We start from the raw sequence: 27,396 nt of genomic DNA on the forward strand, positions 1-27,396 counted from the left end.
TCTTGCATACAATGTACTAAACTTTATTACGTACAGTTCTACGGATCGATTTCCCCTCTGAATTGTCCAAATTTCACCATGCCATATAAACAGTAAATAAATGTTTTGCTATCTTTTAGCCATGAAAGTTATCAATTTGTCCAAACCTTCATCTACATCCAAACTGTCAGTCTCCAATTGTGAATAAAATGTTGCTTCTTATTCTGATTTTGTGTGGCAGCAAAAGATTCAAAGGAGTAATACTGGTACACATGACTGCTTCATTCTTCCACAGCCACAAGATTCACATTCAGAAAAGAGGGATAGGTAATCATACCCGAATACTTCAATTTTTGATTCAACCATTCCACAGGAGTTTTCTTTGAATTACACTAAGGACAGATGCATGAGAAATCAACAGATTCTGCAATTCTCCCAAGTTGTAGATGACCCTGACCTGGAACAATATCACTCTTCTCTCACTATTCCAGGTCAAGATCCTGGAGCTCCTATCCTAACAGCATTGTGAGTGTCCTTACAACCCAAGGACAACAAGATTCAAGAAGGTAGCTCATCACCACCTTCTCAAGGGCAGTTAGGCAAGGGCAATTAAATGGTGGCTCAGGCAGAGACCCCACTTCCTATGAAGCTTCTTTTTTTAAAAGGTTTGGTTTTAAATCTCTAAACTACAAACAACTAACCATCCTCTTCGATAGATTCTAGATAGATACTAGAGGTTAATGCTTGGTTAGACAGAGTCCAGACATATTTGTTTCTAGTCAGAATTTAATTTCAACTCATAGATAACAAACTAACAAGCACTTGTTTCCCATCCAGTTCTCACCTATTATTCCTCAATTAACATATAACCGTCATCTGTTCCCTAATTCCATTTGGTATCAGGCACCTCTGTCAGACCCGACCAGATATTAGCATAATACACCCTCAGTACAATCAATCACAAAAGAAAAAGCTTGTTTGTATCTATTATGTCCTCTTAATGTTCCAAATTCCTAAACTATTAAGCTATTGACTTCTTATGAGCAAATATTGCAGCCAGTTTTCACCCTGGGCAAATTTCTACGTTCTTGGTAGATGTTAGTGTTGTAGCTGTACTGGAACAACATGGCTAAGGGTGCAGCACGTTCTGGAGCACAGGTCTTCAGTAGTGTTGCCGGAATATTGTCATAACTCATTGCCTTTGCAATTTCCATTGCCTCTAATTGTCCCTCGATGTCACGTGGAGTGAATCGAATTGACTGAAGACTGACATCTATGACGCCGAGGAGCTTTTGGAGGAGGCCAAGATGGATCATTCAATCGACACTTCTGGCTGAAGTTTGTTGCAAATGTTTGCAATGTTGTGCCCATCTCCTCAATCTTTGAGGATGGGAATATTTGTAGACCATCCTCCTCCAATGAGATGTCTCACAATCATTCACGACTGGATATGGCAGGACTGCAGAGCTTAGATCTTATCTGTTGGTAGTGGAATTGCTTAGCTCTGTCTATCACTTGCTGCTTATTCAGTTTGGAAGGCAAGTCGTCCCGTTTTGTAGCTTCATCAGGTTGACACTTCATTTTTGTATATGCCTGATGCTGCTCCTGGTATGACCTCCTATGCTTTTCACTGAACCAGGGTTGAGCATGACGGTGCAGATTCTGCTGGTGTATGACTTTGCTGTTGTTGATAGTCCACAGCATCTCATTTGATGCCCGTTCTTGAACTGCCAGATCTGTTCATAGTATATTCCATTTAGCACAATGATAGTACCACACAACATAATATGGTGCATCCTGCATGCTAACGTGGAACTTCATCTCCACAAAATTTTGTGGTGGTCACGTTTAACAATACTGTCATGTACGGATGAAACTGCAGCAGGCACCTTGGTAAGGATGAGGTAAAAAATATTTTTTTCTTCTTGCTGGCTCCCTCACCACCTGCAGCAAGCTAGCAGCAATGGTTTGTAGGAATTGGTCAGCTTAGTCAGTAGTAATACTACTGAGCCATTATTGGTGATGGACATTGAAGTCCCTCAACCAAGTACATTCTGTACCTTTTTCCATCCTCTATGCTTCTTTCAAATGGTGTTCAACATGGAAGAGTATTAATTCATTAGCCAAGGGCTGGGGAGAGCAGAAGGTTTCCTGGCCCATGACTGATCTGAAGCTATGAGAGATCATGAGGTCCAGAATCCACATTGAGGGTTCCAAGGGCAGGTATACCACTGTGCTGGAGGGACAGAACATATCCAAGGATGGTTATGGTACTTTCTAAGACATTTTCTGTAGAGTGTGCATGAGAATGATTATGTTGAGCTATTGCTTGACGAGTGTGCGAGGCAGCTCTCCCAATTTTGGAACTTATCCTCGTGTTTAAATGTGCCTCATTATCTTTATTAACTCTTTTAGCTTAATCACTTTGGGCCTTTTTAGTGCATTTCCACCTTCCCTTTACTGCACCATAAATAGCTGTCCCTTTATCTTTCTAAGCATTAATCTGCAATTTCCTCCCTGAACATATCCATCTTTTCTCCTCCCTCCCCTCCTTTAATACTTAGCTTAAAACCTCAAACCTTTGATCGCACTCTCAAAATATTTCTGTCCCACATCTTATTTTGTCAACTTAAAAAATGTGAATTGGAGTAATCTACGACATTAAGGCACTGTATTCATGTAAGATTTTGCTTTTATTTAAATATGTTGAAAAAGACAAAGTCTACCTGTTTTGCAATATTCTGTTTATTATATTTTTTACTTAATATTTCTAAGTGAAGAAAATTAACTATCATCTACTATCTCAGTGCCTCCATCATAAGAAGTTGAATTAATACTTAGTGCTGGTTAATAGTGGGCTGACTCATTATTGCAAGAGTTGCTGATTTGTTATTTCATCATCAAACCTCCTCCAGTGAAAACATGCTTTCGAGGGAATTAATCCAAAAGCAGTTTTATATATGTTACATTTCAAGAAGGATTGAAGACGGAGGTGGTCAACAACACCAGGAGCTTTATTATAGGAGATGTTGACTCAACAGACAGTAAGGTTAGACTGAGCTATTACCCGCCCATCATGACTGATGATGCTGTCATAATGTCACATGATTGAACTTTTAAAGTGAAAGTCCACCGTGCTTACCAAATGTACAATATATTTTGCTGAAAATGGACAATAATATTTTATCAATCATTAGGATAGATGTCACAATTAACTAAGGTTATTTAGTAAAAAGAGAATGTGCAATTGGTCGAACTTAAGTGAGTCTCTGATCCCTGAACTCATTAGCCTGGTAAATACAACATATCACGGGCAGGTTTCGAGCTGCATGGTCTTTAATTAATTTTATGTACTTTGCTGATTTGCAATTTTAAGTTTTTCATTCCTTTTGAAATGATTGCACTTCCTGTTTTTTAGTCTGTGCATTACTTACTGATAATGACAATCTTGGAATCTTCAATTCTTCTTGTTTATTAATCCTTTGTCTCCACTAATTCCATTTCTTGATGAAAGTACTTTCCCTGTTTATTGCCTTCTAAAGAATGAGCAGGAACCATATTTAATATGTCCGTTTTTTCTTGTTGCACAGCTTGGGCTTTACACTTTATTCAGAAAAACAGCAGTGGTAAGTTTTGAAATTACATCCTATCCAAATCAGTCCTAATGTGTTACATTTTAAGTTACTTGAAGTGTTTGCAGCAATCAAACTGTTGAGTAGAAAAGTAAAACAACGGTATGGCAAGAACACAAGGTACTCACGTGAATCCTGTGAGATCCTTTTAGCATATTCAATTTGCAAACGGTGAACAGTTAGAATAAAGATCAAAGCAAGAGATTTGTAAGACTGTGCAAAGAAATTCAGTGATTAGTTCATCAGACCAAGCAAGTCATTACATCAAAAGGATTTTTTTTAATGACACGAACTATGTTATGAAAATGGAAGGTGTTTTGATAAGAACTGAAATCATGTATTTTGAGACAACAACACCAGATTGCAGTAAAATAAATTTGACAGTTCAGAAATAATGCTTTTTACTAGGCAGTATTTCTACTGTGTAAAAGTTGTCAGGATTATGTACAACATGTTTGAGAATATTTTGATGTCAAGAAATCAGAAACAGGAGATTGCAATGTTAAAGCTGTTATTAACCATAAAGGGAGAGGATGGAAGGGATGTTTTTCATCAAGTTATTGAGAAATTGAATGGTTTCCAACTATTTAGGCTTTGAAGCCCAGTCAGCCGAAACATTTTGGGTATACATAATGTTTGAGCAAAAATATTGAAGCTTATTGAAAGGCAAAAAATGGTAGACTTGTTAGATAATTGTTTTATAGTCTGACTAATTAAAGACGAACAAGTACCAGTGATCTGAGGAAAATCAAAAAAATAAATCAAAGGACGAGTTAATTAGATTTTAATGGTAAAAATAATGAGACTGACAACAGAAATCTCCAGGATCTTATAATTTCTATCCCAGGATATTAGAATAAATCAGTGAGAAAATTTTAAAAAGTTTTAATCATGATGATTCAAAATTCTCTAGATTCTGTAATTCTTTCCTTGGCTTTAAAACTTGGATGTATCACTTGATTATTTAGGAAGGAAAGAGAACCAAGAAATTTTATGCATATTAATCTAACATCAGTTTTAGGGAGGTTACTGAAACTGTCATGAGTAATGTCCAGTTAACCCAATTGAAATTACTAAGGCTTCACACACAAGACTAAGAGGGCAAATGGAAGCACATGGAATTGGTGACAACATTTTGACATGTTTCATGAATTTTTTCAGAGGTACACTACTATGTAGGGATAACATGCCTGTATTCCAATTTACAAGAAACAACTAGTGGTGGCCCAGCAATCTGTACTGGGGCCACAAATTTTCATTTTATTCGTAGAATGTATCTTCAAGATTGCTGATGCCACTAAGTAATGTAGATGAGAGCAGAAAGTTGCAAATGGGCACTGTTATATAGAAATGAGTGAGGTAAACTGTGGCAAATCAAGCTTCTCATGGGGGAATGTAAAGATAATTATAATGGACCTAAAGAAGATTAAATCAGTATTTTCCAACAGGTGAAAAGGTAGGAACCAGGGAGTCGAGAGCTTTAGTTAGAGGCACATTTACAGGAATCACTTCTAGAAAAACATAATGGGCATTTTTTTTTAAGAAATGTAAAAAGCCTAACAATTTTAGCCCTTATCTTAAGAGATCAGGAATAGAGTGGTGGTAATTAAAAGATCTGGTTAGTCTATATTTGGGCTGTTTTATTTGGTTAAGCACATCACACCTCAAAAAGGATATATTGTCACAGGAGAGGCTGTAATTCACCTTAATAATATGAAGCTAAAATTATTACTTTTATGAAGGTAATTGCAGAGCCTAGGCTTCTGTTTACTCAAGTGTGGGGGCTTAAGTGACAATGCAATTGAACTGGTAAAGATCATTAATGAATTTGCTACGGTAGATGTTGAACAAATATTTCCTCAATGGAGGAGTCCAGATCAAGAGGACATAACCTTAGAATTACAGATAGGAATCTTATGGTGCAGTGGTAGTGTCCCTACCTCTGAACCTGATGATCTGGATTCAAGCTCCATCTCCCTCAGAGGTGTATCATAGAGTCAGAGAGATGTACAGCACTGGAAAAGGATCATCACATCAGTCAAAAACAACCACCTAACTAATCCCATTCCTCAGCATCCGAACAGATTGGTCAAAAATAATCAAAGTGAGGGCTAGGTCCTTCAGGGGTGATGTCAGAAGGAATTATTTAACACAAGATTCATGGAATTCTGCAATGCTCTCTTCAAAAACCTGCTGAGGCTAGGCCTTTTGAAAATTTCAAAACTAGCATTGCTGGCTTTTTGTTTAGCAAGGGTATTAAAATTAAGATTCAGCTTAAATGGCAAAACAAGCTGAATGAGTTAGTCATGCCTCTAAATTGCCTTATCACAAGGCAAACTTCAGAAAAATGGTGATGAGTGGCACAGTGATAGTGTCCCTACCTCTGGATACCATTGAAGGCACCAATTTAGGGTAAGTAGTTCCCAACGTTAAAATAGCAGGTAAAATAGGACAAATAGATTCTTTTTGTACTGATTTCTCTTTTATGATAATTTCTAGATAAACATTGTAATTGAAGACATTATTCTAATTTGTAAAATATGTATTGACAGGTATTTGTGCTGTGATAAGGAAGACGCATATATGGAATGGTTAGTTAGTTTGCTCAATGCACAGGTAGGAAGTCCTATTTAATCCTGCTAACATTTCTGAATTATTTACCAATATATTATTTTTACTTTAGCATTATCAAATTTTTGTACAACTTGCACATACACTGATATGAAAATGAAGCCTTATTAATATTGTTTATTACTAGTGTAGGAACAAAATTCAGCATCATAGCTCCAATAGTTCATTATGTAAGTAACTTTTAGAAAAACCTGTTAAAGCAAAATTTGTAAATATTGTCAATCTTACACATGATGTGTTGAAATTATTAATAGCAAGTCAGGAAAGCATGGCACCTGTTCTTGCTTCAGAGTTATATTATTTATCGTGAAGACAGTGTAAATTTTTAATAATCATTACTTTTGCTTGAATGATAATGTAGGTTTTCGACAAAATATTATTCCCCAGAATGAGCCCTGGAATTAATAAATTGGTGAAGATGCATGTGTTCTTTTCGTCTTTTAGAGCTTTGTTTCAGTAAACAAAAGCATAATATCTTTTCAATTATGGACTCATGGAGCAATCAGTCTTAGAAAAAGAATTTCCAAGAAAAATATGAAACTTCCTGGTGTTTTTGGTTTTAAATCTTCCATCATTTTCTAAACTGTGACCTTAAGTTGATTGTATATTCTATAGTTTCTATAGAAATAGGCACTAGATCATGAGAAGATCTGTCAAAAATGACGAAGGGTTTTACTGCAGCTAGACAATTTCTGAGATTATAGATAAAGTTTGAAGGAGGATTTTTTTTTAAAAATGGTTCTGGCCTTATTGACAAGTTAATAGAGCAATTGCAAACTTGTTCCTACAAATTGAATATAATACTAGAGGCACATGTATTCTTTTAGTTTGTCTCTAAAACAGTCTGAAATGAAGCAAGGGACAACAGACTAAGGTTGTGAAGATCATGTATAAAGAGTTATAGAGAGATATAACAGCATGGTAAAAGAGTAAGATGCTAAGTCTTTGAAGAAAGGTTGGGAGATGTGGCCAAAAGCTTGGAAAGTGGTAGATTTTGAGAAGGCTTTTAACACTTTGGAAGAAAGTAAAGAATTTAAGAGGCCCAAGTAAAGAGAGCATTAGAAGAAATCAAAGATGATTTTACCAGCAGTAACACTGGGATAAGGAATGTTGTGGAGACGGACCTAATGTGTCTATTTCGAGGATTAGATTTGCAATTTGATGCTCAGATCTAGGACAGACCAGTCCTGACATTTGTGTTCAACATGATTCAGCCTTTGCTTGAGGCCAGGGCAGGGAAAATATAATTAATAGCAAGAGTTCAGAATTGTTGGTAGGCAGCATTGAATTTAGTCCTTCAAATATTTAATGTAGGGAGTTCTGGTTTGTCCAGACTTCATTATCAGGTAGGTAGTTATCCTTGAAGCATAGAATGGTCACGCAATGTAGGGAAATGCCAGAGAAGATAAGTTGTGTGGTATTACTATTTATAAGAAATCTAACACTCTCTACTGATATTGTTACCAAAGGGAAGCGTATAGATGAGGGGAAATTGATCAATCTTTCGGGAAATTCTGGAACTGAATGGAATCTGGATGAGAAGATATGGTTTTGTGACAGGTCAATTTCACTGACATAGACCAAGCGGTTGGACAATGATGCTCTAACTAACCATATTCAATGGTAGCGATGTCAAAAATTAACAGGAATTATCACAGAGAATATGCACTGATTGTTTTGACCAGGAGATTCAGTACTGTGAGTCAGGTGAAAAATGAATTGCACAGGGAATTGACATGCACATGAATTTTTTGCACATCATTTCAAAAGAATGACTGGATAGCTCCACCTTTAAATGGAATTTTATACAGTGACTAAAAACTGGTATGTATGTATTTTTCATATCACCACAATGAAAAATGAAAGTCTTAAATGCTGATAATGTATTGTGTAATGCTTTAATAACTAACAATTTTTGAAAAAATAAGTGAGATACCAGACATTTTGCATAAGCCTGTATTGTGGAGAATGCAAGAAACTAAACAGGAATAGCTAGAAAACGGGGAATGTTCTTCTAAGCATGTTAGAAGCAGTTCGGAGAAGGTTTACTAAACTAATATGGGATGGGTTATCTTATGAAGAAACGTTAAGCAGGCTAGGCTTCAATCTACTGGAGTTCAGAAGGGTAAAAGGCGACTTGATTGGAATATTTCAGAATCTGAGGGGGGAATGTGGAAAGGATGGTTTCTTGTGGGAGATTCCAGAATTAGATGTCACTTTTTTTTTTTAAAAAGGGTTGGCCATTTAGGACAGAAATGAAGAGAATTTATTTCCCTCAGAGTCTTTGGATCTCTGTTCCTCAAAAGGTGGGAAAGGCAGAGTTAGATAGATTCCTGATTAAACAATGTGGTGGAAGTTTATCAGGGGTAGGTAGGAATCTGAAGTAATTGGATTAGCCATGATCTTTTTGAATAGTGGAGCTTTACAGAACTGTATTAGAATGGCTCGAGAGTCTGGATGGTTGCCTTCTGCTCCTAATTTGTATGTTCATATAATAATGAAAAATGAGCTCACTGAAGGAATGTCATGTTCATTTTACATCTGCAAAAACTTGTTCTCCACAATCTGTTGCAAGGAAATTACATTTGTCATGCACATGCTCTGATTTTGATCTGAAATAAACAGGCATTGGTTTTTAGCTCCTGACTCCTATCCTACTAAGATAGAAAAATTCTTAGTGGAATTGTCTTTTAGTGATGGCAAAATGTGCTTTCTTCCTTCAGCATGAAGGTGACCTTTGGCGACTAGATGCAAAGTTGCATGTTTCATCAGCGATATTGAATGCAAAACTCAGCAACATGGGTTTAACGCCAGGTCAGAAAAAGATTGATGGCAGAAAAATGGAACAAGCACATGTAAGTTGTTTGCCATAGTTGATTCCACTTGTCAGTGTTCACAAACAGCTACAGTTATATTACTGTTTTGTATTAATACAAAGTTATCTTGCATGTGCATGGTGTGGAAATGTAGCATTGTATCTCAGGAATTAGTCCTGACCTGAATTCACATCCAGTACGAATATCAATGCAAGGCACCTCTTATGACTGGAGTTTCATTCCCACTGTGACATAGTATGAATTGCTGACCTTTGGTCATGTATAATGTTCAGATGGCCCACTGTTTTTCTGGGTATTTCCAATGTTTTCTTTTGTTTAAATAGTACATTTGTACATTAAGTGAGAAAAAAGATTTATATGCATTTTTCTTGTATATTGGTGCATAAACATGTTTCTCAACGCTGTTTTGTACCACAAGGCCAATCTTGAATGTTGCATCAGATGCAGATTAATGATGTTTCAAATGTTAGCAAATTGGTTTAGGATGTATTGAGGTGGCCTGGTCAAGGAGCACTGAAGTTCTTTACATTTCCATATTCCGGTAAGTTTATTTTATAACATGCCTTATTGGTTACGGATCAACAAACTGTCTCATTAAGGACTGTCTGGTAGATGTAATGAAGGCCTATTTTACAGAATGCTGCCGGCACTGGTGCAAGCTAATTTTAATCTGTGCACAATGTCCCTTATTTGCATAATGAAAGGGACTAGTACTGTTTCAAGAGTGAGTACTACACTATAACTTGTAATGAGCAATGATTCTTATTCACCATAGAGACTTAGAAGGCTATTTGGCACTTGAGAAGCAGGCATTGTGTTTGGATTTCTAGATCAAAATATCTTTTTGGGTCAGGCAGTCAGAATAAGTGCAGCTCCTGGCTGACCTCTGCAATCACATCCAAATCAAAGAAAATTCTAGTCTGGCTTGTGATTAATCTTATTGGTCATAATGCAATTGATCTTAAAATATTCAGCGTTTTCATCTGCTGCCCTTTAAAGAAAAACACATTCGCACTGCAGCAAAAGTTAATATTTTGCCCACATTAATATCTCATTCTTGAGTAATATGTTCCATGCTTGTGAAAATAGAACATGTTCTATGAGTAATGCTACATGAGATCAACTAATCTAAATATTTACAGTACTGATTAAGCACTATTTTGATGCTATACATTTTAAGCTGGGCACCAATTCATTGACATTTAAAACATCATTAATCTGTAGCTAATGCAAAATTCATGAAGGTCTTGCGATACAAAGCAGCATTGAGAAACAATTTAATGCACCAATATATGTAGTAAATGAAGAGAAAACATCTTTCTCACCTGACGTACAAATGTGCATTTTATAAAAATAAAAAAGGTAGAAAATATCAAGAAAAGCTAATGCACCATCTTAACATTATACATCACCCATTTCACAATGACCAGGGATCCATACTTTGCCACAGTGAGAATGAAACTCTTATGGTGTGTGATGTTTGTATTGATGTTTCTACTCGGTGTGGGATTCAGGTCAAGAACAAATTCCTGAGATATAATGTTACCTTTGTATACCATGTGCACGCAAGATCACTTTGCATCAATAGGAAGTAGCTGTATAACTTCAACCATTTGTGAATTTCTAGGCCTAATGTTACTGATGAGATTTTTCTGTTGATTGTAAATGAACAGAGTTCTTTGTCCTTTTTCCATACTTTACTGTGACACAAAGTTTTCATATAGCAAATTATTGTGTCCCACACATAAAGCATGTTAGACACACCAACGCAATTTCTACAGAAAACTCAGGTGAGCATTGTAAGGTGCTGTTTATAAGTGAAATTTTTGAAACTCATCCTCACCATTTTACAGAGATCATTAGAAAGAGAGTGATATAAGAGATGGGATAGTGGTTATGTTGCAAGAAGTCATTCAATCCAGCATCCCTGGCATAAACTGAACAAGAAACCTATGCAATTAATGAGCTTAATCAGGATAAAAACTTAATGACGGTATTACACTTGTATGCTCTTTGCATTATAAATTGGTTTTGACCTGTATTGCATTCCATACTTGTTTAAAATGTTTTAAAGGGGATTGTTGTTTCTGAAAAGTCAAAATGCTGTTTTAAGGACACGAGAGCAAATCTTAATTGTCAAAGCAAAGGCATCCTTCAGAAGGAATAGAACTCCAGAACAGCAGGGATCTACCTTCAGGAGTCAAACTAAATGCTGCTTCAGAAGTAATCTATTGTAAGTAGACCACTGAGATTAAGGCAGTTTGTGTGGTGTGAAAATCAGTGGACATCAAAGAGTAATAAGCATGTGTTGATGTATAAAACTACCTGATAAGTATCAGACATATTCCAAGGAACAGCATTTGGGGAACAGTGCTCCTGAATGCATCGCTCTCTACAAAAGGAAATTGATGTTCTTAAAAATAAATGATGCAGATGAACATTTTGTTTACAGAACTGTAGTGCTATTGCAGCAGGTGTACATGTACCATTCAGCTATTGTGTGAAGAATCCATTATGTCAGATTCAAATGGGGAAAGCAACATTTCAGGTTTAATGAAGTAAAGTGGCTAGAAAATTGATGGTGTAAATATATAAACCAACAGATTTTTGTCCACTGTTATACTTCAAACATTGGAAAATAATAACTGGAAATGATTTGTTGGTGCTCTTGAGATGACAGGACTTTCTCAGGTTCAGAGAATCTTATCACAGTGAATGTATTGGAGCTGATGAAGTGATTTGAAGTGCATATGCTTTTGTAGAGCTTTACAGTTGAAAAATAAGTGAATTATTTAGTAATACAGCACCATCCAACAAACTAAACAAAGATAAAACATTCAGGGGTGATAATGAATAAATTAACATTGAAGGCCTGGGCCATAAGTCAGAGCAGCTCTGACAATAGGTTCATATTAGTACATCATCAATTACTTTATTTACTGCACAAATGCTGACTGGTTTGCTGAGTGCTTCCAGCAGTTTACATTTTTGTTTCAGATTTGTAGCACCAGGAAGAAGAAACCAGACAATGTGTTGATTACCTAAGATGATGTATGGTGGGCGAAGACACATGTGCTAAGTCTCTTCATTTATTCTTGGCTGAGAGCCCAGACATCTATTAGACTGTTACAACAGCTAAGCACTTGGGAAAGCATTGCTTGATTAATAGCACTCTGATCCTTTTATTTCAGTTGCATATTGTTACTTATACTGGACTGAGGCCTCAAGTGCTTGCAGTTTCTGCTGTTCATAATTTAAATGATATAGTTAATTGACACTACTTTTGGCCTGTAGTAAAAAAGGAGCTTTTCTTTTAAAGAAAGTGGAAAGTTATCAATTAATAACTTTTAAAAGTGCCTTTACACATCTGATTGTCGCTATAGTGTTCAATTGCTCTATACAGTATCTGGATGAATGGGTGTAGAAGTGCAATATTTGGCATTGAAGATATGACGGGACAAGTAAGGTAGGTGGGGCATAGCTTTGCATGTGGAGTATGGTGAGCCATGGGTTGGGGCACTTATTTTGGCATGAAAGGTATAAATGAGCATGGGGAGCCGTAGCTTGGAATGAGGATATGGATAAGTCTTTTTGAACTTGCCCGTCAACAGTTTCCTTCATGCCTGTCTCTCTGTGGATACCTTCTTGCATCACCATCAGAACAGTCAACACTCAAAGTCATCCTCATCTTAGTGTCATGTCATGCTTTGGCCTCAAAATTACCTTCCTCAAGTATTGTCTCTCCATCCTCTATACACAGTCCATTTCTCAAATTTAAAGGCCACTGCTAACTTTTTTTGAAGGGCAGCCCTCCTGTCAGTGAGAACCACTCCCACTGCTTACCAAGATGGTTATTGTTCTTGATGCTATTGTTGCCACAGCAGGTTCTCTTTAAAACCGCACGATAGAGTGGCTTAACATGCTGCCGTGATGCAGGCTAGGCCAACAGCAGTGAAGCTCAGATCGAGGTGAGGACAGGATAACATGAGTAAGCTCCAAAAAGTTGGAAATTACCTCTTATAAAAAGAAAAACACACTCCCAAAACATGTCCTGGGAGTAAAAGCTTTTCATCCAGGTGAAGAAGCAGCTGTCCTGGTTCCATATTTAAAGGCTTTTCTGTCAATTTTATAGGACTATCTACATGGGCTGTGCTCTCACTGCCTTCTCCCTGTTGAGTTTTACACATCATGGGAAGCCTGTGGATTGACTCTTAAAACCAGAATCCTGGGTTAAATATTCATTCTATTTCCTGTTAATCTAGTAAAGCGTAGACATACAAATTGCTATCAAGAAGCTACTGATTAGCTAGTTACTACCAGTTGCTAGCTATTACAGCCACAGGATTTCTAATGCATCTCAAAACATGCACCAGTTAAAAGGAGAAGTGAACAGCATCGGTGTTGAAGTTCTGACATGCTAACAATTTTTTGCTGATTTAACTTGCTACTTGCCCTGGCACCCAACCCCTTCCAAGTTAAAAATTCTTCTCATAAAGGGTGATTGCTAGGAAGTGATGCAAAACTTTTGTAAAACACTGGAATGGATTCAGCCTAAATTTGTACTCAGTTCTGACCCTGACACTTCAGGAAGAATGTCATGCCCTTGATGCAGTGGCGATTTACTCAAATGGTACCGGGGACTAGGAGCTCCAGTTATATGGGCACACTGGAAAAATTGGAATTGTCATCTTCGAGGCAGAGGATTTTCAGAGTAGGTTTGACAGCGGTGTTGAAATTCATGAACTTTTCTTTGTGACTCTTTCTCAAATAACTCTTCTGGGGCCTGCACCCTGTCACCAGTCACCCTTTATTTACAAATGCATAGCCTTTGACAACAGCACTGCCTCTCACTGAGTCCAGCATTTAGGGTCCCAGTATCCCTGACATTCATCCTTCTATGTCAGCCAGGGCTCCCTGATTGAACCAGGTTATCAGTCCCCATCAGGGAACTCATATTTTATGATGTCCAGTTGGCTGACACCATTACAATCACTTCAGTTTCCAACAGCAAGCAGATCAGGATTTAGCCAACAGATGTCAGGTGATTAGCAAAATAACCAGAAAAACTTTGTTTTTAACACAGTGAGTCGTTATGATCTGGAATTTACTGCATGAATGGGTGGTAGAAGCAGGTACAGTTATAGCATTCAAAACAGAATTGCATAAACACTTGAAGGGAAAGAAGTTGCACAACTGTGGGGAAGAGCAGGAGCCTGTCATTAATATATGTTGATAAAATGAATGCTTAGTGTGTTGCTATATCCTACTTTTAGCAGAAAGCAACATCACCGTTTCTTTAAGTTGGAGAAGTTGTGTTGGAGCTGGCGTATCAAATTTCCTCCTTTCAGCATTTAATTTCTTATTACAGGACTGCAGGAAGCTGAAGCTGAAGGATGCCCTTCATCAAACATTTGGTGAGGATGCACAGGGGAGATCTCATCACTTGGCTGCCTGCCAACACCACTCAGAGGTTCTGCCTGCAAATGGACAGGAGCCAAATCGACCCACTTTACATCCAGGTCAAAGCAATGTAACACAAAACATCACAAAATTAGAACGTAATCAAGGACCACAGTATTCAGGTCAAGCAGAAGGCACCCTTAATAAAATGATTTTTGGAACTGATGCAAAACTGCATTCACAACTCATGCAGGAGCTGAACACTGTCTTTCTACAAAGTAATCCATTGGTTAAGAATGAGTAAAGTATGTCTTCATCTCTTAAAATATATAGACAGCTTCATCATCTTTAGTGAACACCATGCATCATAAAATGAAGATATTTTGCTTCATAAGAATTCACAATTAAGAGGCTATTTCCATTCGGCTATTTACATCATTCCATTTTTAATTTATCTTATTAAACAACAGCTTGGATCCATTCAAATTGTCTGATTTTAGAAACTACATTGATCCATATTAAATACTCAAAAGTAAAATCCTGACATACCCATGCAATACTTTATAGGACCATCCTTGAGGCTTGTCTTGCATCAAAGTTGAATTACATGGTGCTTATGACTAAATTGGGTGTGGCTGGTCAGGCCATTTGGGAAGAATTGTTGCTATGCAGCCTGCATATTAAGTGCAGATGGTCATAGCCAATGAACAACCGTTAGTTTGCTTGGAATTGTCATTGTTGATAATTGACTGTGATGTTTATCTTCTTTATCAGATTAACATCGGACTAGAAAGGTTATCTCCCTCTTGTCAAACCACATATTTCAATCAAGTTCCTATAAAGGAATATTTTAGATTTAATTAGACCCACAGTGACATAATCCTCAAGTATCCATTTTCAAGACACGATATGTATTTCTTAGAAAACAGTTAAGCATGCAGAGATGTGTAACCAAGTGACTGGTCTCCAAAACCATCCAATTCGCTGATAGCATGTCAGTTTGACATTTATATACAAAGGAAGATGAAATGAAGTACAGAAAAGGGAATTTTATACTTTCATAAAATTGGCATTTATGATTTGCTTTTCAATTGATGCATTCACAGTCATTGATAAGCTTGTATATTTTTAACTTCCCAAAGTATTGGCAGTGTTAGAAACTATAGCATACTAAATCCGCCAGTGATTTGGACAGTCTACAGGCTGATGTGACAAAGATTTGCTGTAGTATTCTCTTATTTTTAAAAATTGTTTTTTTTTTGTACTCTGCCTAAAGACAAGCCACTTGGTTTGTGGTCTACTTTAACTTCATCCTGAGCTGTTTCTCTGTCAGGTTTTGTTAATGACAGTTTGTCATTGCCTTGCACCCTCTGAAGCAAGGTGAGGAGGTGAGTTCCAGGTCTACCTCAGCTAGAGTGGGAATTGAACCTACGCTGTTGGTGTTATTCTGAACCACACATTGGCAATCTAGCCAATTGTGATAACTGGCTCCTTAGCTCATCAAATTCACAACATTTTGAAGAGAAATGCAATCTGCTATTCAAGCAAATTGGCAGCACCATAGATGCTGCCTGATCTTTGCCTTCAACCTGAAGAGTGCTTGCTTCTATAGCTCTCTCATTTGCAATTGATCTAATCACTATAGAAGTTACTAGATTTAGTCAATTAAGATGGAAAGAGTTGTATTTACATCACATCTTTTGTGACTGCAGGTCACCCCAAAGTGCCAATGAAGTGCTATTAAAGTGTACTTGCTGTTTGCCTAATTTCCCACATTACAACAGTAAGTCTGAAATCCAAATACTTGTTGGTGACTATTATATCTTCATATATAAAAATTTTGCTGTTTTTACCACTAACAAAAAATATTATTCATAGAATGGTAAACTATTCTGAAATAATAACAATTGGTTTTATACTGATCTGTCGAATAAAATGCACATAAATAGCTATTGAATATTATCTTTGAAGGCCCGAGGTAAAAAAAATGTAAAAATCTCCTTTGCTTCAACCAGATCCTACAAGAAATGATATGGTTAGTTGGAATTTAGTTCCTTCTGTTACAAGCAACATTGTCCAGAATTCATTGGGCTACCCAGCTGAGAATCCGAAAGTGGCATGTTGGAAGGCATTCTTCAGAGGATTGAGTTAAGGTGTGCTTTTGGGCACAGTTTTAGAAAGGGTCTCAGTGTGCAGTTAGACTGCCTAATATCTGACTTGGGATTGGTTAAAATCCCTCTCTAACTGAGCCCATGAAAATTCAGTAAAATCTGAAAGTTTCCATCAAACAATAATTTTAATATGTATTTATATGTGCTTTCCTGGAATCAGCCACAAAATCAACACCTGTCTAGTTGAAATGATTCCAATGATGAAAAGCTACAGTTGATGCACATTTGGGATTTTTAAAGATTTTGTATGCTTCATATATTAGGTGCCTCAAAATATTTCAAAAGCCCTTTATGCTCAATGAATAGCAACCAGTGACTGTGCATATAAGGCAATCACTTTATGTGTACCAAAATGGCACAATCAATGACCAGATGAATAACTCATTAATCTTTGTTTCATCTTGGTATTGTTAGTTGAAGGATGGATGTTAGCTAGGTTACCAGGAAATTATCTGTTCATCTTCCAACAGTACCATTCGATCCTCGGTATCTACTAAGTTATTGGGAAGAGTAATGATCAGGGCCTTTTCTAAAAAAAAAGTCACGCACAGGATATGGGTGCCACTGGCTGAGCCAGAATTTATTGCCCACTTCCAGTTGACCTGAAGAAGGTGATGGTGAGCTGTTTTTTGAAATCCGCATTCTACCTGGTCTTGGTACATTCACAATGTCGTCAGATATGGAGTTTGAGGATTTTGACCCTGCAATACTGAAGGAAAGTTTATATATTTCCAAGCCCAGATGTCAAGTGGCTTGGAGAGGAACTTGCAGGTGGTAGTATTTCCATGTACCTGCTACCCTCATACTTCCAGATGGAAGTAATTGAGGAGTTGGAAGGTGCTGTCTAAGGAGCCTTAGTGAATTTTTGCAGTGCATCTTGTTGATAGTACACACTGCTGTTACTTTGCATCAGTGGTAAAGAGACTGAATGTTTGTGGTTGTGGTGTCTGTCAAGCGGGCTGCTTTGTCCTGGATGGTGTCACCCTTTTTGAATGTTGTTGGAGCTGAACTTATCCAGGCAATTAGGGAGTATTTCATCATACTCCTGACTTGTGCCTAGATGGTGGACAGGCTTTGTGGAGTCAGGATTTGAGTTGCTTGTATTCGTAGCCTCTGACTTGCTATGATAGTCACAGCATTTATACGGCTAGTGCAGTTCAGTTTCTGGTCATTTGTAACTCTCCTTGATGTTGACAGTGTGTACTTCAGTGATGGTAATACAATTGAGTGTCATAGGGTAATGGTTAAATTCTCTTATGGGAAATGACCGTTGCCTGGAATTTGGGTGGTGTGAGTGCTATGTGCCATTTGTCAGCCCAAGCCTAGATTTTGTCCAGATCTTGTTGCATTTGGGCATGGACTGCTTCAATATCTGCGGAGTCACGAATGGTGCTGAACATTAGTTCTGATAATATGATGGGAGCAAGGTGATTGATAAAGCAGTTTAAGATGATTGGGCCTAGGACTGTACCCTGAGGAACTCCTGCAGAGATGCCCTGAAGCTGAGGTGACTGACCTCCAACAACAAAACCATTTTCGTAAGTAACAGGTATGACTTGAATCAGTGGAGAGTTTGCCCCCAATACCAATTGATTCCAGTTTTGCTAGGGCTCCTTGATGCCATACTCGGTCGAATGCGACCATGATATCAAGGTCGGGAGCTGAGTGGTCCTGGCAGAATCCAAACTGGGCATCCCAGAGCAGGTGCTGTTTGATAGCACTGTTGATGACACCGTCCATTGCTTTACTAATGATCGAGAATAGACTGATGGGAGGGTAATTGGGTTTCACTTGGCTTTTTATGTACAAGATATATCTGGGAAATTTTCTATGCAGTCTGATAGACACCACTGTTGTAACTTGGCAAAGGGCACAGCAAGTTCTGGATCAATACTACTGCCAGAAAGTTTTCATTTCTTGATAACGTGGAGTGAAGTGAATTGGATGAAGATCAGCATCTGTGACACTGGGGAGGCCACAATGAATCATCTACTGAGCACTTCTGGCTGGAGCTGACTCTGAATCTTTTGCTATAACATGTACTGAGAATGGGGATGGCTGTGGAGCCTCCTCCTCTTCCAGTGAGTTGTTTGATTGTCCTTCACCATTTATGACTAGATATGGTGGAACTGCAGATCTTAGATCTGATCTGCCAGTTGTGGAATCACTTAGCTCTGCCTATCAGCTGCTGGTTTTGCTGTTTGAAATGGAAGTAGTCCTGTTTTGTATCTTTACCTGGTTAATACCACATTTTTAGGTATGCCTGGTGCTGTTCCTGCCATGCCCTCTTGCATTGAGGCATTGAGCCATTGATCTCTTGGTTTGATCTTAAAGGTAAAGTAGGGGATGTGCTGGGCATTGAGGTTGCAAATCGTGTTGGAGTGCAATTCTGCTGCTGTTGATGACTCTCAGAACCTCATGGATGCCCAGTCTTAAGGTAGCAGATTTATTCAAAGTCTATCCCATTTAGCATTGTGGTATTGGCACACAATATGAGATGTTTTTCTCAATGTGAAAGCAGGACTTGGTCTCCACAAGGACAGTGCAGTGGTCATTCTCCCGATACTGTCATGGACAGATGCTCCTGGGATAGGCAGATTGGTAAGAATGAGATCAGTTATGCTTTCCCCTCTTGTTAACAGCTTTTTCAAAGAATGGCACTTTTAAAACTGTTGTGTATTGTCAAGCATTGTCACGATCGATTATGTCAAAGTCCTAGAAGTGTAACAAAAGCCTGTGGTTTTCTAGGAGTGATTCTTGTCTGTCTTCAACACATAAAGATTATATGTTTAATGTTTGAGCCCCAGGATTGATCAGCTGAAATGTGCACATTTTCCCCAAAATTTGTACATATTGTTCTGTCGTCTATCCCTGGAGTTTTTTTTTCCCAAATCCATTTTCATTGCTGCAGCGTGAATGTTCTTCCATTGGAAGGACCTGCTTCATGAAACTCAATTTTTACCACAGATGCACCATTGACACTGGGAATTTAGTATATAGACAGTTTCTCCCTGTTTCACTTGAAAAAATTATTGTTAATTTGTACTTGAAACTCCAGTGTTCAGTCATTAAAAGCAACCACAACAGATGTCAGCAGCTATGAGGTGATTTTTGCAATTATTACATACTGTCATCTCAGTTTTCATGACTTTTCTTAGGCATGAGTTGGATTCTACCCAGGTTCTTCTCAAACATGATTCTTGGATGATCTTTTTCAGTTATTTTACACCATTTTGTGTATTTAAATCTGTACAGATGTAAGATGGAGTTGGTTCATTGTTGCATCAGTGTAGAGGATGGTACAGTTTGATCCTTAATATGCTAAATTATGACAGCACCTTGTGAAAACTTTGCTACGTCACTGTGCTTGTAGGGTACTATAGAGCTGACAGATCAAAATCATTTGAGATTTGTAATACAGATGCTCTGTGATAAAAATGTAGCATGGTCTGAAGTGTTTTCACAATACCTCCTGTGGTTTCGCCCCTTAGCTGAAAGAGAAAGAAACCTCGAGTTCAGCAGTTTCTATTCTGGCTGATCAACACTGACAGTTGAAGACAGTTGAAGACAAAGTCATGAATTGCATGTATAGTAATCAGTTATTGCTTGGACCGAGAGAGAAAAAGAGGCAGTTAGGCATTTCAATCTTATGAATTTAACATTATGCTGTAAATAATGCAACAGCCCAGACAAGCAGAAGTTGAACCGCCTTTCAGAATTTCAAATTGACTGTTACCAAAGTCCTGATTGGTATGAGGTTATTGATTTGCTCGCCAAGCTGGCTGGTTATAGTTCAAACTATATGAACTATATATTACAAGCCAGCTCGGCGAGCAAATCAACAACCTCACCCACAACCTGAGCTACAAATCTTTGCAAGAACCTTAAACTCCTGATTGGTATCATTGAATGCAACGTTTGGCAGCATGAATTTCAATTCTATTCAGATCATAGTTTTATATATCTTAAGAGGCTCTGCATCCTCTTAGTTGCTTCTAATTATGATTTGCTAAGCAACGACTGATGATTAATTGCTACCTGTCACAAAATATCAGGGTTTCCTTTTTCTATTAAGTGTTTCTATTCCAGAAGAGCTGACTGCAATGTAGATTTCATTCCCTATTGACACGTAGATAGAATTTCTCCATGCAGGTTCCTTGATTTTCCAGCATGACTTAGTTGAAAGTTGTTGGAAACCCCAGTGAAATGACATTAACGACCAGTCTGGCTGTTTGTATTTTCCACAGTGTTTCCATTAAAATTCTGGAGGGAGGCCGGAAAGACACCTGCATAGTTGCTAGCTGTCCATTTTCTAAACGTTGAGAAATCCAAACTTTGAACTGCAGCAAGGTAGAAAGGGACGAAGAGAGTTAATCAACATTTGATTTCAGGTTATACCTTTCAAACAGTGTACCTGAGAGGAAATGGACAAACTGCAAAAGAGACCATTTGACCTGTTTTGTCAGCATCAACATGGAATTTCAAAAATTTTGCTTGGAATTTAGTTTTGGGCTTTTAGTTGATCAATATTTAGTGATACCACATTGAAAATTTTAGCAAACTTTTCAGGGCAGAAGCGTTGGCAAAATCGTAATTGTTAGTCAATCTGTTGTTTTAAAACCCATTATGTCATTCAACCAGGTTTAATTTTTTCAAGAGCTTTTACTGAGATTGATAGTGTGAGAAATGGATGTTCAAACCAAATCAGATAACTTGAACAGTGCCCACTTGGAGCAGTGGCAATTCATTGACATCAGCTTTGGGCTTCTGTACTTGACAGGCATGTGAGGTATTACTGTTCATTTCACATTTGTAATCATAGGGAGCATTTACAATTTCATCATCATTATGACAGTAAAATCCTAGGTCAGCATTATTAACAATGTTCTTCAATTGTGAATTACTTATGAGGCTTGAGGGTTGAATCTAATGTTTTTGTTTACAATAGTTTGAGACATCTCAGTTAACAATGTAACATTGTGATTCACTGTGGCTTAGTCATGATTTCTGTGAACATTGAAAATGACATTTTCTTAATTTCCTAACATCAGGAACTGATCGATTCAATAGTTGTGCAATAGTATGAGAAATGTCAATTACTTGAGACTATTTCTAAGGAATGTATGAATTTGAAAATTGCGTGTAAAATGTAACTGACCTTTTCTATGGATAATTTGATCCTCGAGACTTTGTTTTAGTGGAACATAGGCTGGTTAACTTTAAACATTAAGTGATGCAGAGATTTTGTTACCATGATGCAAGTGTAAGTTAAGCAGCTGTCATTGGTAATATTAAATAAACAACACTTCTTTTGTAATGGCTAATTTAGCAGCAATTTGTCTAGTTTGTCAAGATGGATAATGATACAGAAATAGAATGTGCATTTCTATTTTTCTAAATATCTGCTCTTTGAAATTATACATTTATTATAAGTAGTCAAACTGCCACAAATCTTGTAAAATAAATAGCTTTGTAATTGAAACAAATGACACCTGTAATTAAGGTCTGACTTTGTCTCCCTCAACAGCTGATGTACTTCAGCTAAATAAATACATTTGTTGATCTTGAAGTTTTTTAACAGTATGAATAATGGTGTGGTTGGTTACTTATAAATGTTTATAATGCATTTTGATTATTGCTTGTCACCATATTTGTGAACATCTTTCTTGCTTGTTGAGCCATATTTATATTGAATCAGATACAGAGAACTGTACAGAACACTATTTCTGAAACTGACCATGCTATGGGCAGGTTGCTTGCTAAAACAAAAGATGGTGAAAATTGCATCTGTTTTTAAGCAGGTGATATAAATTTGTTTCAATTATTAGAAATTTATCCTCAGTCAGAGGTGGTAGGTTCATGATCAAAAACAGAATTTAGTGGAAAAGCTCAGCGGGTTCGGCAGCATCTGTGAAGAGAAATCAGAGTTAACATTTCGGGTCCAGTGATCCTTCCTCAGAAATCTGATCTGACACAGCTTTTGGGATCATCGTTTTGTTGGAGTTCTTGCCTTTACTTGAAATGTTATATTGGCTGCCTGTTCAAGTAAGAGACCCCTAGAATGCTAGAGGAACAGAGATTTCAGCCTAGTCAGTATTTCTCTTTCAGCTAGCATCATAGAACAAAATAATTAGTTATTTATTCAATGACTATTCACTGGGATTTTCCTCTGCATGTAAGTGTCAGTGCATTTACCAAACGATGCACCTTCACCTATTCTGAACTAGGGTTGCTCAACGTTTGCAGTATTATGAGAGTGTTGGCTGCGTGCTTATTCAAAGCTAGTCCAACTAGAAATGCAATTTCCTAGAAACCAGGTAGCTAATTTGTCTATACACAGAAAAGAGACCACTACCCACATACAAAACTCAAGATTACCCCACCCCCTGCCAAGAAAGCAACTTCAAAAAAAAGAACATTACAGTGGTAAAAAATATTTAGGACTGACTATCCATTCATTAATGTGGTAGGACTTGATAATAAAAAAAAGTGGTATTTCTTCAGGAAATTAATGATAAAATTGGTCTTCACGTGATATTTTTTTCCATCATAAATTTTGATGTATATCAGAAGTTAATTCAACAATACTTTCTTGGTCGCAGCATTTAAACACTGGTTGCAAGGATCTTACGGTCTTAAGGCTGTATCTATTTAAACTGAAAACTGTCCAACTCTACTGTAACCAGGGGATCAAAACTGCCTTCCCATACATCTGTAAACCCTGATGTGATGATATGAGGCCACTAACCCAACAATATCAAGTCAGTCTTCAATATCACTGAAGTTGGTCAGGAGACAAAATCAGTAGCCGAATCAATAATTTTCATTGACCACATCTCTTCTTGCATGGGGCCATAAAAACATTAAGGGAGTCACACCAGGTTATGTTACAATGGTGGATATGAAGGATCAAAACCAGATCCTGGCTACTTTCAGCAGAAGACTGATGTTGAAGGTAAGTGAGTCTCATTGGTGATGTAACTTTGAGTTTTCATGGTGTTTAGTCTGCACTAGTTTCTTTTCTCAGCATAAGAGATGCACAGAAAGTGCTAGAATAAAGTTTGTGCACTTCAGCATTGGACCTTGAGATTGTTGTTCTCTATGGAAATTCCGTTGCTGGCCATGATGGGTTTGATCTGATGGGTTTGATTAACTTGAAACAGAAACTGAACTGTGGCTACAACAGCAGGTCAAAGGCTAGATGTCCTGTGGTAAACAACTCTCATTCTGGCTCCCCAAAGATGTTTCACTGTCTACATGTCAAGAATGTGATAGGATACTCCTCAATTACCTGGATGAATGCAGTTCTAACAGCACTTAAGAAGTTAGAGACCATCCAGGACATAGCAATGCACTGGATTGACATCAAGTCTAAAAATGTTCACTCCGTTCACCACCCATGCTTGGTAGAAGCAATATGTACCAGCTTCAAAATGCATTGTAGTTATTCACCAAGATGCCTTAAAGAGCACTTTGTATACTCACAACCACTGCTATTGAGAAGGACAAGGGCAGCAGAGGAAGAAAAATAAAATTTGACACCAAATTAAGTTACAATCAAATTAGGGACTCTTTTTAAGTTGACACAAAGTAACATCCATGGTTTTGAACAAACAGCAATGCTTTACTATGAAAATTAGCACAGTAACACAATCTACAGTAAGCTTACAACTTATTTCTGACATGCAGAATTAATTTGTGGTAAATGGACATGTTGGGCCGAAGGGCCTGTTTCCACACTGTAGGGATTCTATGATCTTCTAAACATAGGTGATATATTGTAATCAATACCTCATGTCATGGCATTAAAAATAGCAACACAATCAAGACTAATCCATCTGACTTCTTAGCAATTTCTCCCATATTTTACTGACGTAGCAGACAATCAAATGTCATTCAACTCCAGAAGGAATTACAATACCTCACTTTTGCCAATCTAGCCTTGAAACTTGGTCGCAAGCACCACTCCATTCATGAACTGTCTCGATGATTCCTCCTGTTTTGATCAATCAGCCTTCTTTGTTGGGTCTCTGTTCCCTTTAATTCTAAAAACTGTTTGCTAATACAATACTTACTCAGAGACCCAGCTTTAGCTTCACCAATGTAGATATGCCCCTGGGAAATAAAGTGGAAATTTAATGTTCCATTTTTGTGGCTGGCATGGGTCTATTTGATATTTTAAAGATCCAGAAGTTATTTTTGATTTGATTTTATGAAATATGGAGAAAGAAGTTTATAATTAACCAAAATATCAACGTACTAGTCCAAAACTTTCAACAGGAATACTTGTAAAATACAGAGAACATCGAACAAAGAACAGTGCAGCACAGAACCCATCAAGTCTGTTCTGACCATGGTGCCATTCTCAACTAATCCCATCTGCTTTACATGGTCCATATCCCTCTATTCTCCGGGGTCAAAATATGTGGAGCTGGAAAAGCACAGCAGATCAGACAGCATCCAAGGAGCAGGAAAGGTAACATTTCGGCCCGAAACATTGACTTTCCTGCTCCTCAGATGCTATCTGATCTGCTTTGCTTTTCCAGCTCCACATTTATTGACTCTAGCTTCCAGTAGCTGCAGTCCTTACTGTCTCCTCCCTCTATTCTCTGCCTGTTCATGTGTCTGTCTAAATGCCTCTTAAACTTTGTTAACTTATCTGCTTCTACCACCTCTCTTGGCAGCACTTTCCAGGCACATACCACCCTCTGTGCAAAAGAAATTTCCTTGCACAGCTCCTTTAAACTTTCCCTATTCACCTTAAACTTATCCCCCCCCGCCCTCAGGATTTGACATTTAGCCCCTAGGAAAAAGACTCCGAGTATCAACCCTGTCCATGCTTCATTATTTTATGTACTTCAATTAGGTTGCCCTTCGGCCTCTGACAAATATAGCTCTAGATGTTCTGTCTATGCTTCCAACCAAGACCATTAGCTCTTTACCTGGTGAGAGATAGCCTGTCCATGCAGGCACAAGTCAGCTTGTAGGCTATGTCCCATAACTGTAATATTGCAATTGACACTTTGGAGTTAAATCCTGCTTTTGTCTAGTTGGTTTTGTTATGTTGTATGAAAATGTGTTTATCAATTCTCTTTTAAATATTAAAGCATCACTGCATGTTGTAAATATTATTTAAGACTGAAGAATAGATAAATGCATGATTACATTTGTTTTGCAATAATACTTTGGTTGAGTTTTAATAATACCCTACACTGTGACTCATATATTGAACATTAATAAATGCAATTTAAATGAATAATTTAAGAGCAGCTGTGACACAAGTAGGAAAAGCTATTGTAATATGGAAAGTAGCTGCTTTGGTTTTCCTCTTTTGCATCTTTTCTCCTTGCCAAGAAGTTAATTTGTACTGACCTACAGTTCCGCAAGCACCTCCAGCCGCTTCAAACATGACCACTCTTTATGAGTGAATGTATACAGTGAGTGTTGAAAGAAGACTTTGCTGGGGAGATATTGAATATTACTCTATACGCACTTAGTGTAACAGTAAGGAGCATGTATAATCAGCTGACTTCAAAAATTCAGTGACCCTCTCAGGGATGTATGATTTTTTTCCTTGCAGTGAAGGGTGAAAAGAAGGATGCCTAAATTTATTTGTACTATCTAAGAAAACCCTAACCTCAATAAATGTCATTTTAATTTTGTGATATCTACAATTACAGCCGGTAAGAAAGATTCTTGAATCTTGAAGTCCTGAAGAAGGGTAATACCCAAAACGTTGAATTCTCCTTTTCTGTGGATGCTTGCTGTGTTCTTCCAGCCTCTTGCTTGTATTCCTTGGATTCCAGAATCTGCAGTTATTCTTTTTGTCTCTAAGAAAGATTCATATCGTGACTTATTGCTCCTCTCAGGACATCCCAAACTTCTTCCCATGCAATGCTACATTTAATTGCATTTTCATGCGTCTGTAAAAAGATTAAAATAATTATTCTACTGCTGTTCTGAAGAAATCATTTTTGTGATTAAGCACATATGGCAGTAAATTTCTGTAAATTACCAGCTTCACAGGTCTTGTCCTTTTTCGCTTCGCTATCATAACAAAACATAGAGAGCACAGCTGGCAGATCAGTGACTGTCTCTTGTAATATATACATATATATCACTAATTCACAAGAGGAAATAAAGCAATTTATTTGTATAATGCTGTTCTACTGCGACTGACCAAACCTAAAATGGAATAATACCAAATGACAGCATGTAAAAACATGCGGAAGACAGCAGCCTGGCTGGAAGATATTGATTTAGTTACGGTTTTTAAAATGTTACAATGAACAATGCATTATAAAACTCATCTAATCTTTGCGCTCAGATTCTGAGAGAAATTTGCTTAAGCTGCTCTTTCTTGTCCATTATTGTCATTCAAAAATAGGACTATGGGACAACCCGACAACATTTTCTGAATTGTAAACTCTCTATTTATTTCTTCATATCCAATACATTAATTAACCTTAGTTGCATTAGTCTAGTGAGAAACAATTGGTAATCTGATTTAGTCCACTGTGAAAAAGCAATAGATTATCAGAAAGTGCTTGTATTCAATCAATAGTGATGTGATAGTTCTTAGCATTGCTGAGTGAGAGAAACCGATGTATAATTCTATACTTAAAAACTTAGGTTACAGCTGATTTCAATATGTCATAGAGATATAGATCATGGAAACAGACCTTTCAGTCCAACTCGTCCATGCCAACCAGGTATCTGAAGTAAATCTAGTCCTATTTGCCAGCA

General features: G+C 37.4%; 1 protein-coding gene across 1 annotated transcript in view; it reads left to right on the top strand.

Annotated features, from left to right (window-relative positions):
* The window catches only part of LOC125484113 (arf-GAP with Rho-GAP domain, ANK repeat and PH domain-containing protein 2-like), a 57,806-nt gene extending 35,587 nt beyond the window's left edge, over nt 1–22,219 (top strand). Inside the window, exons 5-8 of the mRNA XM_048601532.1 lie at nt 3,570–3,605; nt 6,164–6,227; nt 8,966–9,097; nt 14,448–22,219. Of these exons, the coding sequence (XP_048457489.1) occupies nt 3,570–3,605; nt 6,164–6,227; nt 8,966–9,097; nt 14,448–14,783 (568 nt within the window). The 3' untranslated portion in view covers nt 14,784–22,219. The remainder of the gene's footprint in view (nt 1–3,569; nt 3,606–6,163; nt 6,228–8,965; nt 9,098–14,447) is intronic.
* Nucleotides 22,220–27,396: the final 5,177 nt, after the last annotated feature.

The sequence above is a fragment of the Rhincodon typus genome, chromosome 1 (assembly GCF_021869965.1).
Source record: "Rhincodon typus isolate 14 chromosome 1, sRhiTyp1.1, whole genome shotgun sequence".
NCBI lineage: Eukaryota > Metazoa > Chordata > Chondrichthyes > Orectolobiformes > Rhincodontidae > Rhincodon > Rhincodon typus.